The sequence below is a fragment of the Coturnix japonica genome, chromosome 1 (genome assembly GCF_001577835.2).
Source record: "Coturnix japonica isolate 7356 chromosome 1, Coturnix japonica 2.1, whole genome shotgun sequence".
Classification (NCBI taxonomy): domain Eukaryota; kingdom Metazoa; phylum Chordata; class Aves; order Galliformes; family Phasianidae; genus Coturnix; species Coturnix japonica.
This window is the reverse complement of record NC_029516.1, coordinates 13,805,530-13,822,905: the sequence shown is the minus strand read 5'-3', so window position 1 is coordinate 13,822,905 and position 17,376 is coordinate 13,805,530. Positions and strand designations below refer to the sequence as shown.

Sequence of the window (17,376 nt, the reverse complement as noted above, 5' to 3'; positions counted from 1 at the left end):
GTGCAGCCGCGTGCCTCGCAGTTCTCCTGGGTCGCGCCAGGCTGGGGGTGGCAGTCAACTCGTCTCGCTACTGGCACCGTGCACTGCTCTGTGCTGGAGCCATAGCTGTGGCCTAAGGCTGAGGGGGGAACAGCAGTCAGAGAGCATGGGATGACACACAGAGAGCTACAGAACAAGCAGTGAGATCTTCTGCAGTTATTTTCCTTTTGCCAAGATGTTTTTGCCTCACCCTGGGGCCAACACTACAACTCCCTTAGCTGAGATGTCCTCAGAGCTGCATGCCTACTGGTGACCAAAACAAGAGCAAAACAAGAGGTTCTGTCCCCTACTGGTGACCAAAACAAGAGGTTCTGTCCCCATGTGGGACAGAAATGCGGAGATGTGACACCGAGGGATGTGGGTTAGCGGGCAGTATTGGCGGGGATGGGTTAACAGTTGGGTTAGGTGATTTTAGTGGTCTTTTCCAACCTTAATAATACTATGAAAACTCAAGAGATTAAAACTACTTGAAAAATAATTGCCTTGTTCCATAAAATGACAGACACCTTCACTTCACACATTTTTTATATGGACTGGTGCGTACCCAGAAGCTTAAAATGCAATCGCTGACACAGTCTGGAGTTTTCCCATATAAGGAATTTCACAAGAAAACGTGCACAAGCAATTATTACATATATTAAAAAGATTATGACATAAAACTGTGGCTTCACTAGGAAATTGCATTGTTAGGTGATGTCAGAGCTTTTGGAGGTCGCTCTGAAAGTAATGCATCCTATTTATTTCCACGGAGACTACAACAGTTACAAAAAGCACAATAACACTGTTTGATAGAGCAAATTCTCAGTTATAAAACTATTTTTCAACACAGCCACCCCCATTAGCACCCACTATCACAAGCAATGAACAAGAGCCTGCATGCCTCGCTCATAACAGTCTGCACCAGCATTGATGCCATTTTTTCTGCAAGGAGCATTTCAATGACACATCTTTGCCCACAGCATCAGAGGCAGATGTTGGTGGTACAGCAGTAGAGGTTGAACCTTCCCACCAATATTTCATTACATTTTGTGTGTGACAGATGGCAGCAGAGGGGCTCTCTGACACAATGGTGTGATACAGTGGTGCGTATGAAGCCAAAGTGTGGAATTGGCCCACACATGCCAGTTAACATCGGGGTGGATGGAGCACAGAGGAGAGAAAGACCACCACATTTTGCTATTATTTTTTCCCCAACAGGAATAAAATGCAGCATCGCTCTTTTCATTACTTACAACACGACTGAACACGCCAGAGCAGGTTATTAACACCTCACGGGAGACTCTTATCAACTTATCTCTATCATGAAATGCCTTCAAAACACTTCTTAAGGATATTGCAAACTGAAAGTTTGATGGGGAAAAATAACTGCTTCTGTAGAGCCAAGGAAATCCCCCCCACCTCCCCCTTCTGTGTGAAGTTGAAGCTTTCCTGGAAGTTTTGGTAACACGCTCAGGTCTGAGCAGCTGACCCAGGCTGCAGCCTCCTTCACCTCTTGTTCCCCAAATTCCTCCTATCCATAGCATGTAATGGCAAGGGAAAAAGTGCAAATTCCTTCTTCTACTCTTATTTTTCCCCCCTCTTATTTTTATTTTAAAGCCTTTGCATTGTATTCCCCTCATGTTTACTCCCTGTGTTTGTAAGTATGTGTTGAAATGAAATGCAAAAGAGCAGCCAAACTCAATAGCTGGGGCTACGTGCTCCTTTTCCCTGATAATTTCCATGGGAACAGAAACTAAAGAGGGGAAGCTTGAAAGATAGAAATGAAAAAGCATCCCTGTTTGTTTTTGGCAACCCTGGCTTTAATTCTGCAGCATTGTTGGAGGGTGCTGCAATAAGGACTAAGTGAGGAGTTAAAACATCACCACACTCCTTCTAACTCACAAGTCCTTGCATTTAGGGATCACCTTCTCGTTTGCTGCTTCCCTCTGTCTTTATCTCTCAACACAATGAGAATTAGCTCTATTCTCTCTTTATTAGACCCCAGACTGATTCACCAAACTATACATGGGTAAAAGAAATCCCAGGAAGCAAATTATCCCAGGTAACATTACCTTTCAGCAGCTGAGCGACCTCAGTCCATCTGCTCTGGCACTCAAGAGCAGAACGCACCATTGGACTTATAAAACAAGCCAGCACTGCTGCCTTCCCATAGAGTCACCTTAGGTGGAGTTCAGCCTATGCCTGTCCTCTCCTTTTCTGTGTGAAAAGAAGAGCTCCCACCCCAATAGCTCTTCTATTCTCACCACGTTTAGATCTCACTTTTAAGTGCCGTGACAAACAGAAGTCCCACACACCTACCTGCCAGCACCGCGACCAAGAGCCAGAGCCGCCTGACCCCGTCCATGGCTGAATGCTGACGCCTGGCTGCAGCCTGCAGCCTTTTATACCAGACCAAAGCACAACATGCACCTCAATTATCTTGCTCAGATTATTAATGAGACATTTCTCAAATCTAACCCAAGAAATTCAGGTTACTGTAACACATGGCCTTGCTGTTGTGAAGAAGCAGATAAGATAGGGCTGGTGACAAATTTGTCCACAAACCTTGATAAACTTCTCAACTCCAACCCCCTCCATATATTGGTGCTAACCACAAGATAGCCTCATAAAACAAAATGTCTGTTACCGAGCATTACAAGAGAGAAGTGTCTGTAACTCAGACTGCTGCAACAACAGGCCTTCAACCATACAGTCCATTAAGGCAGAACAGCCTTAATCCACTCTCCATTTCCTCAGGCGGTGTGATGTCCCAATTAACACATGTGCAGGCACCCTTTAAATTCCTCAAAAGCATGAGAGGTAAAGAGCAGCAATACCAAACAGTGACTGTTTGAATTCCTAACCTGTATGTTGCTTAACAATAGAGATCATTACTTATTTCCGCCAAAACCTGGGCTAAATCAGACTCCAATCACAAGCAGTACGTAGTTTCATCTGCTTTCCAGCTGAGCTGAGAGGGAAATAACTTCTCAAAGCTGAGTTAGGAGCTTCAGAGGTTTTTTTGCTTGACATTGTGTAATAAGGTAGGAAATGATCTATTGAGAACAGGACATATCTACTCCATTTGAAGTCTGTACTGTACTTGGTACAAGGGAATCCTGCTAAGGTTCCAGAGTACCACTGAAACAGAAACAATGGCTAACTAGAAGACAGGGCTGGGATACCAACCCGTGGGCTGAATTATCCAGCAAGGTATTCTACTGCATCATGTAACGTTGCGCATGCTTACGTGAGGGGCCTTTGGAAGTGAACTGAATTGTTTAAAAGGAACCATGAAGAAAACCACAAGGAGAAATAGTTCACATTCACATCTTTATTTAAGTGTTACCTACACAAGCTGTCATTTACAGACTTCTTACTTTTCTGGGGAAAAAAAACAAAAACGACACACAACAAAAAGCCCCGACATCCAAACACTGCATCTGAATCTACACAAGTTTTCAAAATCTGCAGAATTTACAAATTAATATTCAGAGCAGTTGGCTAAATTATACATCCTCCCTCAATATCCACATTCTAGGAACTTTAAAAGTCATACAGGCACATGATAAGATATTTTCTTTATACAACCGTCTATTTACATAGCTTTTCCAATACACGTGGTTCAGTTCTCAAAGTAACTGCCAAGGTTTGCAAAACAGTGTATTTAAAATACATTTAGCAGCATATAAAATTAGATAAAAAGGAAAGATATTTTGCTTTAAAATAAAAAAAAAAAAGTAAAGTGAGATGATAGAAACAAATCCATAAGAAAAATAGATTAAGGTAAACTTCTGTGATGACGTTAAGAACATCTAGTCATTACAGATTATAGGCCAAACACTAATTAAACATACCAGTCTATGAGCATTTTAGTTCTAGTCCTGAGCACGGAGTATACACAGCTGCACAGCTTTGGTCAACACGGATTATATGCTAACGTTAACACAAATCATATAGCGTTCGCTGTTAGCAGGACACAGTTATATCAGAGCGATCTGCCCTAACAGCTTCCTCCCATCTTTTATTCACTTCACTTCCCTAACAACAGGGTAAGTGACCTTTAAAATCTTGAAAATACGTCTGTCATAATCAAAGGCTTATTAGTAGGACATCATCAGTCCCCTGCTACCCTAAAATGCGACACAGCTGATCATACTTGTGAGTGAAATACAGCAGAGCACTCTTTGAATATATTCCTGGTTATAATTTTGAGATGGTCATTAAAGAAGACTGACTTCCAGTTAACTCAATCTGCAAGTGTTACACAAGTGCACACAAATTCCGCCATTATATATAGACATACATACACGATCACTGAGATACAAGAATGCTACCCTTGGGTTTTTGTCCCCTACATACAGTACATACTTTAAGGACAGCAGGTCTAATAGAAGAGTTCACTCTTATTTCCAGCTTATTACAGTCATCAGCATTCACTTAGTAAGTATGCAGCAAATCGCATAGAGTGCACTTCATCAACATATTTGTTTATGCCCATCATCTCAGTTACTGGCCAAATCTTCGCTTGCATCTCCCGCGTCAGAGATCTGACCATCCATCACATTTCGAGCTTTCCAGATCCTCACAGTTCTGTCACTGAAAAACAAGAAACCAAAACAGCATTCTAGTTAGGTGATTAAGTTGGGGAAGGAGGGAGTGAGGCAGGAGGAAAAAGGCTCCTTAAAAAAGATTCAGGTGCCTTATTCAGAAAGGCATTGATGGAAAACCGAGGAATTTGTCTCCTTAAATAGCAATATATGCTGTGAAGGTGAAGTAAACACTATGAAGCATAAGCACTCGCTCAGGTGCTTACTATTGAGAAGACTGCCTCAAATGGCAACTCCTGTTGTTTGGTTTTGGAGAAGGAAATAAGAAATAGAACAAAGAAATACATCAGGATGCAGCACTCAGACCAGACCTTCAGACAGCACAGAATTCTTTTGACTCAAATACCGCAGGTTCTGGAGGCCTTCAGCACAGTATTACAAGTCCCAACAGGATGGAATTTTCTGCTAGTAATAAATTTCATTTGCACGTGGCCTAATTTTTACTGTTGCATTGTTATTGTTATTCATTTATCAACTACACATATGCACCAAAGTTCCAACATTTTCTTCTCCCATCCCAACGGATCACCTTTCTAATCCCCTGCAGTGTACAAACCACACTTCAGACACCATAGCTGTAGGTTACTGACACTTAAAGGCAAGGACCCTTCTCACTTCTTCTAGTGACTAACACAGTTGAAGATCTAAATGCGTTTGCATGGGCAAAACTATAGGGGGATCTACTAAATAAAGATTTATGGGTAAGAAAAACTCACTCTGATGCTGTAAAAATCTGACTGGAGTTGGTGCAGATTGCATTTATAGGACTGTCATGTCCCTTCATCTCCCCAATTGGTGCAAAGGTATCCACGTTCCAGAGCTTGAGGGTTCCTCCTCTGCAGCCACTGAGCAGAACTGGAGCACCAGGCACCAGGCCCAGAGCACACACCCAGTCCTTATGAGCGTTAGGAACTTGCTGAAAAACAGAAAGCAGGTGACTCTCATAGGCTGAAAAAGAATTATAGATGATCAAGCACAGATGCAGAAACTAAAAAAAAATATAAATCCCGAGTTCTAAGCCCAATTCCCATCCTGTGGTCAATTACCTACATCAAGCCTTGCTGCTACTTCTTTAGAGTAAGGAGCTGCCTTTTTTCCATGAGGCTACTTCTATATGAGTCACTTTGGGCTTCTTCCCCTTTGATAATCAGTGTTACAGAACAAGAAAACCCAATATGTACAGATGCCATGAGGTGGAACAGAAAATTACTTTGGGATAATGCTAAATCTACATATGTTCAAATGCATATTTGAATGCATATTTGCACATATGGTTTCTGTGTGATTTTCAAGTCTTTCTGTAAATCTTAGAAAGTGAAAGAAAGTCCAACACACTGCTCAAAAAATATACCAGGGAAGCAGAAAACCATTTGTCTTCCTCCTTTCTTATTTTCTCTTAGAATGTTACTATTGATATTTTGAAGCAGATTCAGCTGTATTTCAGGGTCTGATCCTTATCTAAAACAGACATGTGCAGGAATACCAGGAATACAGATGAAAGCTGCAGTATTGCATTCTACTATGTTACCATGTACATGATCAAATCAAAATTATATCTACATTTACTGAAAAATAACTGAACTACAGATGTCTTCAGCCAACAGGTCAAGGGAGGCGATTCTGCCCTTCTACTCTTCTCTAGTGAGAGCCCACTGACATTCCTGCATTTCAGTTTGTGCCCAGTTTATTTTAGTTCCACTGGATACTACTGAGCAGAATCATCTTTTCTCACACCTATTTTAGGTATTTATACATACTGACAATATCCCCTTCTGCCTCCTCTTCTCCAGGCTGAAGAGACCCAGCTCTCATGGTATCTCCTCATGAGAAAGGCTCCAGTTCCTTAATCCTCTTAAAGCTCTTTCAGCACAAAGCTCAGCTTCAGGACTTTGTTGAACTTGCTCCAGTTTGTCCACGTCTCTCTTCTACTGGGGAGCACTGGACTGATGCATCTCTCCAGCACAGAGCAGATGGGAAGGATCAGCACCCCATCAACTCTCATCCTAATGCAGTCCAGGAGTACACTTGCTGCAGGAGCACTTTGCAGCTGGCTGACCACCAGCCTCTACTACTGGTGTTTGGAGTTGCTCCTTATGGAATGCAAGGCTTGGCATTTCCATCTGTTGAACTTCATGAAGCTCTGCTGTATCAGCCTGCCGAAGCCCTTATGAAGGGCAGCACAACCATCTGCTCTACCAGCCATTCCTCATGGTTTTGTATCACCAGAAATCATGCTCAGACTACACTCTGTTGCATTATCCAGGGCATCAGTGAAAACATTAAAGAGAATCGCTCCCAATACTGACACCTGGGATACACCACTAGTGACTGGGCTTTGTGCTCCCAGTCATAATCTTTTTAGCTCCAAAGTTCAGCCAGTTTCTAGTTCATCTCACAGTGCACTTCTCCAGTATTTCACATGCTTAACAAGTCTGTGAATAAGTGTGTTATCACAGACAGCATAAAAAGCCTTAAGTCTGGATAAACAACATGAGACTCTCCCCCTCATCCATCAAGCCAGTCAGAGAAGGCTTTGGTCTGACTGGGTATAATTCCTCCTTCGTGAACCTATGCTGACTACCTCCCATCACCTTCTTGTCCTTTTAATAGCTGTTATCTAAACTTGAACATTTACACAGCCTGAGAAACATACTAAACATGACTGTCACATTAGTAGTGATTTTTATACTACCTGCAGAAGGTCTTTCTGAGCCAAGTCCCATTTCTTAATCCCATTATCTCTGGATCCACTGAAAAGGTTGTCTCCCATAATAGCAAGTGCTTCAATGCCATCATAGTGAGGAGGTTCAAAATTGTGTGTAGGACTTACACTTCCAAGAGCCCCTTCAGTTACATCAAACATCTAAAACAAAATAAATATTGAAATATGATAAGCGAAATTATCTACTATCTAATCAGCTAGGAGATGTGTAGTGGAGCTTGTGGGTTCAGATACACTCTGGCTGAAGTGTTGAAAAAAGGCTACAAAGAACAAACTCCTTAACATGAATGAAATTAATCATGCAAGAAAGCATCATAATCTCACTACACTGTGCTTTAACACAACTCAGAGCAATCAAGAAGTACATGCTAATGAATCACATAAAAGACTTAAACACACAGACTGAGGCGCACACACCTCTCTCTCCATTCCCACTTCACAGCTTGGGTAATGCTTAAGCAAAAATCTACAGGGAGTATACAGAACATCTCTGCCAAGGGAACTATGTCTGCACCCTAAAACACAGGCATTCATTGAAGTAACTTTGAGCCTGCTAAAGCACTTAAGGAGTAAGTGTTACAAATCTTTCTCTAAGAGCTCACACATCTGAAGTCCACCTCAGGTGTGATAACAAAAAAGATGAACTAAAGACAATCTGATCCACAATGTTTTCAAGAATGATCCATCACATGGTAAAAAAAAAAATCACTTAAGTGGTGGTTCTTAAGACTAAACGTTATTCATAACCTATAATAGAAGAATTTCCATCTTGGTTAGCAGATTTCAGATATGGATCACTTCTGCTGAAGCCTGCAACTCATACTGATGTTAGGAGTTAAAGTACAAAGGCAAATACTAATGGGTTACCTTTATATAATGGTCCTTTGAACCAGTGACAATAAGATCCTGTCCATTGGAAATTCGATCCACAGTAAGGCACATGACAGGACCCAGGTGACCAGTTAGCTTCCCTGTAGACTGAAACCTTCAAGAACAAGAGAAGAAATGACTGAGGATTTTCTTCTTTTCTGTGTATCCAACACAAGCCATAACACAGTTTCTGCTAGAATGGATCTTCAAACTTATCCTCTGGCTACATACTCTACTCCTTATACCCACATAAAAATGCTAAATCAACATTAAGTGGAAACCAAAGCTTCTATGTTATAAAACAAACAAACACATCAGATCCCCTAAAGAATCCACTATATTTTGACCACTCTTTGGGTGCAGGTTCTGTTTGGAAAAAAAGCTATCTAGTAATGATCATAGCCATATGTTATATTGCATTACATCAGTTGATAAACTTGATGATCTTTAAGGTCTTTTCCAACCTGAGTGATTCTACGATTCTAGCTTCTCATAATCTCATTGGCAGACACATACATTTATCACACCATTCTTCAGTACTTCTTTTTTCCCCCCACTAATTTTTACTTAAACAATTCATCATAACCTTACCACACCAGGGAATAAAGAGCTCTTCCACCATTATCTCAGTAACAACTGTAGCAAAAATTAGCTGATCTATTTCTTGGCTATATTTCATGGATATGGATATTACCACACACAGGAAATATCTCACTGACTTTACTTCGTATGTGCATGTGACCTCTCAAGGAACATGCTCTACCACTGGTGTTCAGTACCTTTTCAGGTCCCACATCCTCACTGAATTTCCAGCAGCTGCATAGAGGAATGTACCAGTCGGATTCAGTGCAATCTGATTAATCTGATTCTCTCCAGCTGGGATAGTGACCGTTCTGTTAGTACTTCCCGAACACACATCACCAGGCATTGCCTGGCCCGAAGACCTAAACAAAGGGAGGGAGCAGAAAAAAATAGAAATTAGTAAGACAACTACATGATGTTCTCATTACTTTACATATTTGTTTAAAATAAACCCATTTACCTGAGCTAAAAGACTATAAAGCCAATAACAAATGCCAAAGAGCTTCTAAAACACTACAGGCATGCATACAAGCAAACTCTTTCATGTTTTCATATCAACACCCCACACAGACTTAACTCAGATATGCAAAGAAAGCCTGTGGCCCCAACAGCATATTTGAGTTGCACTGTGCACTACTGAATTTAATCTAATTTAATTTTAGATTAAAACTCATTTGAGCTCCTGTTATTCAAGGTTTAACATACTTACGTCAATGTCCGAACACACTTAGCAGAATCTCTGATGTCCCACACTTTGATGTACGAGGTGGACACGGTGAACACCAAACTTGTGTAGTTACAGTATTTTATAGAAACAACATTGTTTGGATGACCCCCGAGAGACATAATCTCTTGTCCAGTTACAAGATTCCATACTTTACAGGTACGGTCTACATAAAGTCAAGAAAAACAAAACAAAACAAAAAAAAGGAGGAGGGAATTAAAAAGAAGTCATGTTTTTCCAAAGGTTAGTAATTAAAATAAACAAACAAATCCATACATCCATTTGCACTCAAATATATTGCCCTCTTTTGATATGCACTGCACAAAATGGCTGTACTAAATTGGTCTTAAAGAGTACACAAGGGCATCATCCACCACCATCAAAACAAAGCAAGATTAAACCTTATATGTCAAGTTCAAGATATGCACACTAGCTCCAATAATATGTAAAAACACATGGAAGTTTAATAATTTTGTAACATGAATAGAGCCCACACCTGAAACCCTCCTTATTACACCACGTCAGAATCACTGTCTATATTTTGGGAGTAGATTTTTACTGGAATTAAATACTGAGAGCACAAAGAGCAAACTTCATGTGTTAGCAGTTGTGACAGCAGCAGGAAGAAGGCAAGCACACCAAGAACTGGTCAGCTGCTTTAAAAATCTCAATTGCCAAGATCAAAGTTCAGTATCTGTAATGCACCAGGCAGCTTATCAGCATTCCTGAATGGGCACTACTGATAGTGTTATAATGCTGTCAATCAGCTGCAGCTTTCTGCTTCAGCAATAATTTCCAAAAGATTTAGTCTTACATAATTAAACAGCTGTCTACACTCTTCTGCTCTTAACCACAAGTGTAGTTTGTGAAGCTTCCCATGCTTCCACAGAGCAAGCATGAGAAGCTACCATATGACCAGAAAGCAAATATTTACAACATCTGCAAGCATTCCTGTGCTAAAAAAATTGATATATTACAGCCTTTTCTCCCCTGTAGCCACAAAATGCTAAAACCTTGGCTAAAAGCTTAGAAGGCCAAAAGTTTGCCAATTTACTGTAACAATGTGTCTTGGTATACTTGATATACAGGTAGTAGGACAGCTACAAACCACCACACCATCTGAATGTTAGCAGTGGAAGATCTACTCTGATGGTGCTCTCTGTGTTATTATAGGAGTAAATAAGGATGCTCTGTAGTTTCAGAACCTATACGTTATGTGCACTAGTGTGAAGGAGAGTCCCTCTGTTAGAGGCATTAACTTCTTCACAGCCACCACCAGAGGGACATGGTAGTAGGAAATATTGGTGATAGACAGTTGGACTGGATGATCTTAGGTCTTTTCCAACCTTGGTAATTCCATGATTCTGTTCTAAGATCCTACATTGCATTGCACATCATATGAGCACCTGTTACCACATCATTCAACAAGTATTAATGTTGTTCTTGAGAGCTACTTTTTCCGCTACAAATAAATATCTAAAAACTAAACAATAAGACTAAAAACCTGTACATAATTGCAGTAAATCCTTCTTCAGCTTATGCTGCATAATAGGCCCTCACAATTTTCCACTTCATTCACTGTAGTAAGCAAAAATTTGGAATTTCGCAATAACCAAAGACGAAAAAGCAGCCTGCATATGCACTACAGGTACATAAGAACTGCCCAACCTTTGGATCCAGTGAAAAGAAGGTCATCTGTTGCATCAACACAAAGCACAGGCTTGGCATGTCCTTCAGCTGTATAGATACACTGCAGTGGGGAAGTTCGGATGTATTTTGAAGCAGGAAATGGGTTAATTATCCCCCTAAAGAAAAAAAAAAAGGAAGTGTGAGTAATAGACAGTTCACGTTAACCAATTCTTCCCCCACATTAAGGTAAATTTCATTGTCTTACATGAGGGTAGAACAGCTGAACGCCTTTCATGAACTATTTAAGGGTTTTTACTATTTAGCTTTAATAAGTGTCAAAATTGGGCTACAGGAAATCACATACAACAATAATGAAATACAAAGAGACAAGATGCTGAGCGCTGGGTACATGCAAGATACTTAAAGCTCCTGAATTCACTGGGAGAAACGTAACATTGCAAACTGCAGAAACAACTTAGTCCAAACAGCATGCCTGAAAAATGTAGTCAGTGTAATGGACACAGCCAGTTCCAAACTCAGAAGCCATTTGGCACTACCTTCCTTCTAAAGGTAAGCCGAGAAAACTGCTAACTTGTGCACCTGAGTAAGGGTCCCTACTGCACCTTGTACCCACTGCCAAACTCCAGTGGCTATAAAAGAGCAAGGTGGGAATACAGATACCCCAGTGGAATCTTCCCAGGTCATTTGTAGCTAACTCTGTAATGGCACAAAAAGGCTGTAACTCAGCCTGGAAGAAAAGGAAAAAAAAAGAAAAAAAAGAAATTTGAATGATTCATCATCAAATCATAATTATTAAGCAGTCTAAAGTCCTATGCACGCTACTGCATGCACAGAGGGAGCTCATCTATTTTTGTGAAGTGCAGAAAAGCCTGCCTTGATGGCCCTAGAAATGGCCACAAACACACAACAGAACGCCGTGACCTGACCAGCTCACAGTTAGGACTCACTGCCACGCTCTGCTGGGGACTGCATTCGTAATTACAAGAAATAGCCACGATGTCATGACCCTAACTCACAAAAATTATCACCTTTAGGAAAACGTAAATATATATATATATATATATATATATATATATATATTATAATAATCATAATAATAATACTTCCCCACAGAAGCTTGCTACAAGAAGACAAAAGCCTCTACTGCTAAGAGCCAACTTTGTGGCAATTAGCTTGTTCATCTGGTACAGTCTTAGAAATTATGATTTTACTACATCTTTACTGCACAGGACATCTTCATTCAGAGTTCCTAACTTTGCATTTTGGGATAAGAAGGCTGGACTCCGATCTGTACCTTGTTTTCAAGAATTACAGAATAGGTAGTTTACTTTCTTTTTACCATTACTATTCTAGGTCTCTGTGCTTTTGTTTTCTGACACCACACAAAACTAACATTTTTTCTCTATAATATTCTCCAGTGGATTGTGCTGAAACTTACTCCTACTGCTGCTCTTATCCACTCTCTCCCTTGACAACAGGCAAAAAACACATGTCCCAAAGCTATTTATCTACCCGTGTGCAGTGTTTTGAAATCTGCAGACAACACATAATGCAGATGCTACTATGACTACACAAAGCCACTGTCATGTTATTATTAGCCCTTTGACTGCCCTTTTCTTGATAAAGTCCAATTTTTCACTGAGTGCCAACATGCTAAGTTGCAGTTTAGGAACAGGAGTAGAGACATTCCTTTAATCTCTGGATCAACTATGGATCCTATCAGAAAGACATGGTAGAACCTATCTATTTTTTATTTGCATTAGAATTTGATTTCTAGTGACCAAAGCATACAACTGAACAAGGAGGAATTAAATAGAGAGAGGCATTGAGAAAGCAAGAAAACATTTAACTCTCTTTCAAAAATAAAGTAGACTGAAAGAATATGACTGGGGAAAGTTGTACGGCCTCCTTCAGTTAAAACAAAGCAACAGAAACACCTGACATGCTCAAGGAGAAGAACAGGAAAAAATAAATAAATAAAGGAAGATGGGGCAAAGGCAGGGAAGACATGCTTGAGCAAAATTTCACATTGTTAACCCTCTGGCAAAAGCAAAACAATATATATATATATATATATTTATGGTGCACAAGATCAGGAAAATTCATGCAGCAAAATGAAATTTCCTAACAACTGGTTTAACTTCAGTGAGAGATGCCGGGAATACAGAAAAGAGAAAGAGAGTACCTGTGTACCTCCGACAGAGAGGAATCACTTTCATCAGACCTACAATCAACAGTGGTGGAATTGTGAGGAGAAAGAATATAGGTATCAGCAGCAAAGTAAAGCCTCCATACAAGAAGAACAAACAACAGCATGGCCAATTCAGAAGAGCAATGCAAACTCACTTACAGTAGGCAGCATTGCTCAGGATATACCATAAACTCATAATAATATTAGGGAAAATAGGAAGTCATAAAATAGTCTAGGAATGTAACTTACTGCCCAGAGAGCTATCTCAAACCAAGAAGCTGAATAACACCTGCTAAGCCTTATCTTATTTCCCCCACTTTTTCTTACAAAGTGGAGACAACAAAACAAAAGGAGAAGATGGGAACAAAATTTAACCTTTGCGATATAATTACTAATGAAAGTATGGAAAGGAAAAAAAGAAAAATAAAAAGATCAATGCCTGCTAAGTGTAGAAGAAACATAAATTGTTATTCTGGAAATGATGTATGTATTAAATATATTGATAGGACCCTGAAATAGGAACAGCAATTTGAAAATTATTCTTACTTCAAAATACTTTACCTCTCCTTTTCGAAAAGGGTTTAAAAATGACAATAAAAACACAGAAAACACACAAGAAGAAAAGACACAAACATTTGCAGCGTCCTAAGAGATCCTTCATTTCTAACCCAAATCAGATTCAGCAGTTTCCATTTTATTTCAAAGTCAGTCCAGAGAAAATGAAAAAAGTTAAGTGAGAGTTAGCAATAAGATAACGCAGCTAAGATACAGAAGTTAGAGGCACGGTTAAGTTATTGGAGGCCTTGTAAGCTATTGCTTAGCATTTGATGATTCTGCAGACCACCAAAAAAGAGCAAAGCTTTATAAAAGAGAAAAAAAGTAGCATAGAGAGACCTGTTTTGTCTCTTTTGTCCAAGCCAGAGGTTTATCCTGAGTTTGAGTTGCAGTCACTAAGAGCTGCATGGCACTATTGTCAGTAGTGAAACCTGCAGTAAAGACTCTGTTCAATTCAAGGCTGCTGCAATTTGGACTACAGCTTCTACAGAAACAGATGCCTAACATGGTAGGAAACTGAACTCTACTTCTTTTAAACAGGATATCAGCACCACCTGCTCCTCCAAACCACCCCAGAATGTTGGTCTGTTCAATAATTTGGATCATCCCTAAGCAACTGTTCTAGATATTTCAGCACTCCACCATCCAGACTGCTATTGTGACAGCGCTCAGAGATGGGATAACTGGGAAAAATGTCAAAAGCATGATCTCCTACATTAACTAAATCCTACTTTCAAGTGCAAACACACACAAAAACACGTATCTAAGAACTCTACATCTCTTTTCTGTCACATCTGAAAGCTTTACAACTACAGATACCAGACATAACCTAGAAAAGAGGAAACAAGGTTCAGCAGGAAATTGCTTTTCTTGAATTTTTTTTCTGCACTTTCATGAAAGTTTTGAGTATTTTACTTGGAAAACAAAAAACTTACATAAAAACAGGAGAAGCATTTCCTCCTGCTTTGTAGGTGATGAAAGGCGGAATATCTAACAGATACTACACTGGTAACTTGAGAGTGCTTTGCAGTTCCCTGGTTGGGGGCTGAGGCTTCCCTCAGTGACTTACTTATCCTGCTGAACTGATGTGTTTCCCTGAGAAACAGTAAGACGACTAAAAACATTCATTTCATTACGGGGCCGGCTTGGTGGGGAAGTAGGAGGTGACAGACTAGCCTCTGGGGCTCCAGAATCTGAGCTACAAGAAAAAAAGAACATCTTCTTTAACAGATTGTGAATGGTTAGAGAGGTTAAATGCAACATGCCTCAAAATGTTAGATCCTCGTTTTTAAGCAAATAAAATTATAACGCTTGGTACAGATGTTTCACAAAGAAGGCATTAAACTTAAGGCTACAAACTGCAGATTGCAAGGTGGCAAAATGGTCAAAGATTACTTGCTAACAGTGGAAGCTCCGTGCAGGGAAAAAAAAAAAAATCACACATGTAAAATGGAAAAGTGCCAATAGAACTGCAGTTTCATGGAGAAACTGATAATTTCCCTTTAGTAAAAAATACAACAAATCATTTCCAAATGCTCCAAAGGATGTTTTGTTAGAGCTCTGGCCCAGAGTTATTTGTGTATAGAAGGATACTCTGGGGGAAAACAAGCAACACAAACAAAAACCACACACATAGACATTGAACAATAAATAACAATTTCACCGCCAACAATACAAAATTGCCCTAAAATTGAAGAAACAGAAAATACAGATTTATTTTTCAAAAATATATATTTAAATTATTTCAGAGAAAGTAAATTTTAGAGAAATCTTACAGTTTTGGATCTTTTGCCTTTGTCTTTTCCATTGTTTTCTCGTATGTTTTTCTCTTGGCTAAAGGTGAAGGCTCAGGTATCTTCTTCTCTGACAAAGACGGCTGTCTAGAACTAAAGACAGAGGAGTTGTCACCTTACTTTACTCTTGACAAAATTGCTTTTCCTATATTAACTGTCATTCTTTCTCTCTGAAGCAAGTAATTATTGCATCTCCTGAGACTACCGAGTCTGTATCTGCTCTCACATTTTAATACAAAAATATACCAAATTTATTAACCTTCACAGTTCATCGACATATCAAGAGAAGATACTGAAAACAAACAGTAGATCTAATAATTCAACAATAAAAGAGATTGACTAAAAAAAAAAGAGATAATGATAGCTGGAGCATGTATTTCAAATTCGGATCACAGAGAGAGACCGAAAATGGACATGGATAGAAACCATAATGGCTCTTCAGAATGAATTCAGCTGTTCACAAATGTATTCAACAAGTGATACTAAATTCACAATCAGCAAGAAAAAAATAAAGCAACAAACAAACAAACAAAAAAACAACCCAGCATTTTCCATTGAGAGTCTACCATTATGGCCCTTTTTTCCTACTCTCCCTTCTGTTTGCCCCTCTACCTCTTTCTCCAAAATAATCCCAGTCACTGTGGTCTTCATCTCAATGTTCACTCCCCATTAAAAACAGCAAATGATCAAGTGCGCATCACTAATGTTACCATTCAAGTGTCATCATTTCAGCACAAATGAAAATCAGAATCTGGAAGGTCTCTACTCCTGTTTCTCACCAGCTGGGCAAACAGAAAAGCCATATGTGCTTTGATTCATGTTTTCTTGGTGTGTTTAGAGGTTGTTTCTACCAGAGTAATGATCAGAAATTATTACTAAAAGGAAGAAAACAATTCTGTGGATTATGAAGGTGCTTCTAAACGGACAAGGTCAAGTGAGCAGGCAACCATCTTGACATAGATAATAACATATTGCTCTACAGACTCTGAATCTACTTATCTGCAACTTCTCCATGAGAAAAGCTACTTCCTTGAGAGGAAGTCAGTGTCATATTAAAATCCATCTGGGGACTGGCGTGCAAGGTAACATAATTTAAAATGGAAAGCATAACCAAGAACAACTACTTGACCAAACTGCCCTGAGTGAGCGCATGTACACTGAACACAAGCACTCACAGCAAGGGGAAGGTCCCATCTGTAGAGCTTAGTGCCAAAGGCTGCATGCAGGCCTTACTGCCCCCCAGCTGCAAACAAACGGGGCCTTCACAAGGCAGGGGAATGAAGAGAGGAAACAGCAACTATTACAGCTTTGCGTATAAGACTAGCAATTAAAGAGCATGAACAAGGACAGATAGGTTCAATCCACTCCATGTTACTTACCTCTAAACAGATTCTGCAAAGGACACAAATGAAGGGGGAACAGAACACACTCTATCCCCTCTTTTTACATCAGGCCAGTATATATTTAAGAATGAAGAAGTTCTGAATACAAGGAAGTCCTATGATCAGCCCAATAGACAGATTTCTCAGCAAGGAAGAAAAACTTGAGCTAGACTTTCCTGCTTTGGTTGCCTACACATATCCTGCGTAGTTGCTAAATAAATAAGCCTCACCATTATCAGAATCCAGACTCCTCTGCCTCACACCACTGTGCTGCACAGT

At 39.8% G+C, this 17,376-nt stretch overlaps 1 protein-coding gene across 11 annotated transcripts in view; it reads right to left on the bottom strand.

The window, feature by feature from the left end:
• Nucleotides 1-3,333: 3,333 nt before the first annotated feature.
• The window catches only part of KIF21A (kinesin family member 21A), a 73,723-nt gene continuing 59,680 nt past the window's right edge, over nt 3,334-17,376 (bottom strand). For 4 of the 11 annotated variants that reach the window (XM_015851680.2, XM_032442486.1, XM_032442492.1 and 1 more), the window contains 10 exons: nt 15,698-15,808; nt 14,992-15,120; nt 13,362-13,400; nt 11,195-11,331; nt 9,512-9,692; nt 9,000-9,164; nt 8,218-8,335; nt 7,321-7,491; nt 5,345-5,544; nt 3,334-4,617 (listed from right to left, as the gene is read on the bottom strand). In XM_015851680.2, coding sequence (XP_015707166.1) covers nt 4,524-4,617; nt 5,345-5,544; nt 7,321-7,491; nt 8,218-8,335; nt 9,000-9,164; nt 9,512-9,692; nt 11,195-11,331; nt 13,362-13,400; nt 14,992-15,120; nt 15,698-15,808 — 1,345 coding nt within the window. In that variant the 3' untranslated portion in view covers nt 3,334-4,523. The remainder of the gene's footprint in view (nt 4,618-5,344; nt 5,545-7,320; nt 7,492-8,217; nt 8,336-8,999; nt 9,165-9,511; nt 9,693-11,194; nt 11,332-13,361; nt 13,401-14,991; nt 15,121-15,697; nt 15,809-17,376) is intronic. The other 7 variants (XM_015851626.2, XM_015851645.2, XM_015851637.2 and 4 more) reach the window with 4 other exon arrangements.